Source organism: Mycetomoellerius zeteki, unplaced genomic scaffold, assembly GCF_001594055.1.
Source record: "Mycetomoellerius zeteki isolate Tzet28-1 unplaced genomic scaffold, Tzet1.0 scaffold214, whole genome shotgun sequence".
Classification (NCBI taxonomy): Eukaryota; Metazoa; Arthropoda; class Insecta; order Hymenoptera; family Formicidae; genus Mycetomoellerius; species Mycetomoellerius zeteki.
In genome coordinates this window covers 40,278-42,526 of record NW_017257106.1, presented here as the reverse complement: position 1 = coordinate 42,526, position 2,249 = coordinate 40,278, and the positions used below count along the sequence as shown (strand labels likewise).

General features: G+C 27.6%; 2 protein-coding genes across 2 annotated transcripts in view; one reads left to right on the top strand and one right to left on the bottom strand.

The window, feature by feature from the left end:
• Phyhd1 (Phytanoyl-CoA dioxygenase domain containing 1) overlaps positions 1–807 on the top strand; it is a 16,878-nt gene extending 16,071 nt beyond the window's left edge. The window contains 3 exon segments of the mRNA XM_018448004.1: positions 102–252; positions 393–770; positions 773–807. Coding sequence (XP_018303506.1) covers positions 102–252; positions 393–770; positions 773–807 — 564 coding nt within the window.
• Positions 808–849: 42 nt separating this feature from the next.
• Positions 850–2,249, bottom strand: part of Swt1 (Swt1 RNA endoribonuclease) — a 6,750-nt gene continuing 5,350 nt past the window's right edge. Inside the window, exons 12-14 of the mRNA XM_018448003.1 lie at positions 1,693–1,827; positions 1,359–1,577; positions 850–898 (exon numbers count right to left, since the gene is read on the bottom strand). Of these exons, the coding sequence (XP_018303505.1) occupies positions 850–898; positions 1,359–1,577; positions 1,693–1,827 (403 nt within the window). The remainder of the gene's footprint in view (positions 899–1,358; positions 1,578–1,692; positions 1,828–2,249) is intronic.

Sequence of the window (2,249 nt, the reverse complement as noted above, 5' to 3'; positions counted from 1 at the left end):
TTCCTCTATATATATATATATATATATATATATAGTTTAATCAATTCTCATAGACATACTTTAAAATAATTTCAATTATTTTACGGCTTTATAATTTTCAGGTAGGCCATGCTCTTCATTGGTTACACCCTACTTTCAAAAAATACACGTTCGATGAAAGAGTCAAAGAAGTAGCTTTTCAATTAAACTATGAGGAACCAATGGTGTGTCAATCAATGTACATTTATAAAAATCCTGGAATAGGCTCGGAGGGTAATTAAATAATTTGTTAATTATATACTCTCTTCAGTTATATAAATATAACGCAAAGCACATGAATTTATCTAATCTAATACAAGTATATTATATAAATTAACTACAACATTATTGAATATAAAATTATTTTCTTGCAGTTACGATGCATCAGGACGCATCATATTTATATGTTGAACCAATGAAACTCGTTGGTTTTTGGATTGCATTGGAAGATGCAACACTAGAGAATGGATGTTTATGGATCGCCCCCGGTTCGCATCAGAGTGGAATACATAGGCGTTATATGAGAAATAAAGATTCCAATTCTCAAGAATTACTAATTTTTGACAGGCCAGCGCCCTGTTATCCATTAAGTAATTTCAGACCAGTGCCAGTACGCAAAGGAACTTGTATTCTTATCCATGGTCAAGTGGTTCATTTTTCTTATCCAAACAAAAGTAAAACATCTAGACACGCTTATACTTTTCATGTGATTGAGACAAAACATGTATTGTACTCGAAGGAAAATTGGCTTCAACTGCTGAAGGTTTCGCGAGTCTTTATAAAAATTAAATATATTGTATTAATTGTGTTAAAAAATATCGTCCATTTTATTTATTGCACAATCGTATTATACTTCACAATATTCGTCGTCTCATTCTTTCTGTATGAAAAATAACATTAATTTGTATATAATTCAGAAGAAAAATAAAATCAATTTTTCATAATTTATATAGCCACAAAAAATACCAAAAGCATCAATGAAAGACGTTAGATATATATATATATATACATATATATATTACATATGCAAACGATTTTCAGAAGATTTACTTGTATTAAATTTATTAATACACGCACACACAACTCATAGGTACAAAAAACTTTATTTTTCCTCAAATAATACATTTCTCGTATATGCAATACAATCAACAAGAGAAAAATAATTCTAAAATTTTAAACCTAAAAATAAAAGTTGCAATAATTTTCATTGATACTATTGATATCACAGTCACCCTTATAAAAATAAAATTATTTTTCGTAATATTTCGTTCAAATATAATTAAAAATAATAAATAACAAATATAATTAAAAATAGTAAATTACAAAATACATACAACTACGTATGAGCAGCTAATGCACAAAAATGCGAAGTTAATTCTTGTAGCTGTCTTAAACCAGTCCTTAATACTTCTTCTTTTAATTTGACACAATAATATATGTCCAAAGGTGTCACATCAAATGTTGTTTTGTCTTTTATGTCAGGCAAAAATGTATTTAAATTATACTGTAAGTTAAGCAGTGTCTGATATGTTATAGAATTTTCAGCTTGTGTCAATAACCTGATTACAAAAAAAGGTACATAAATGTACTATAGGTAATATAATACAAAATAACATGACGCAAAATTACATATTATCAGTAAAAATAGATTGATACTATTAAAAAATAACTTACTTATTTAGATTTTGTGTCAGATCAATTACTTTTCTGGTAATTTCTGATTTCAGACGTTGTGCACATGCTTGTGATAACGAATCAGATTTGAAGGTAAAGGAATATGCCATTCCCGCATTACTGCATGCCAAACCACTATTATAAAATAAAATAATTATAAAAAAAGAAGAAATAACAGTATTCTCAATATATATCACATTTGCACTAATATATAATTCAAATGTGATACATATTAGTAACTGTTATTTTTTTCATAATATGTACATATACATATTACATATACATATACATATACAGGGTGTTTCCAAATTAAATGGCAAAACTTCGGGAGCGTGTAGAGGAGTAAAAAACTAAGAAAAAAAGTCCTATAGACATATGCTCCTTTTTGCTTTGTTTCGCAGGAAATCACGAAAAAAGAAAAAAATATATTTAATTTATTATTTTAATTATTTTATTTATAAACTTTTTAATGAAGATTTTGTTCGAAATGTGCACCTCTTGCAGCAATACAAGCATTGCATCTGTCAAACACGGCTCTTGTAGCAGCCAGGCACTGT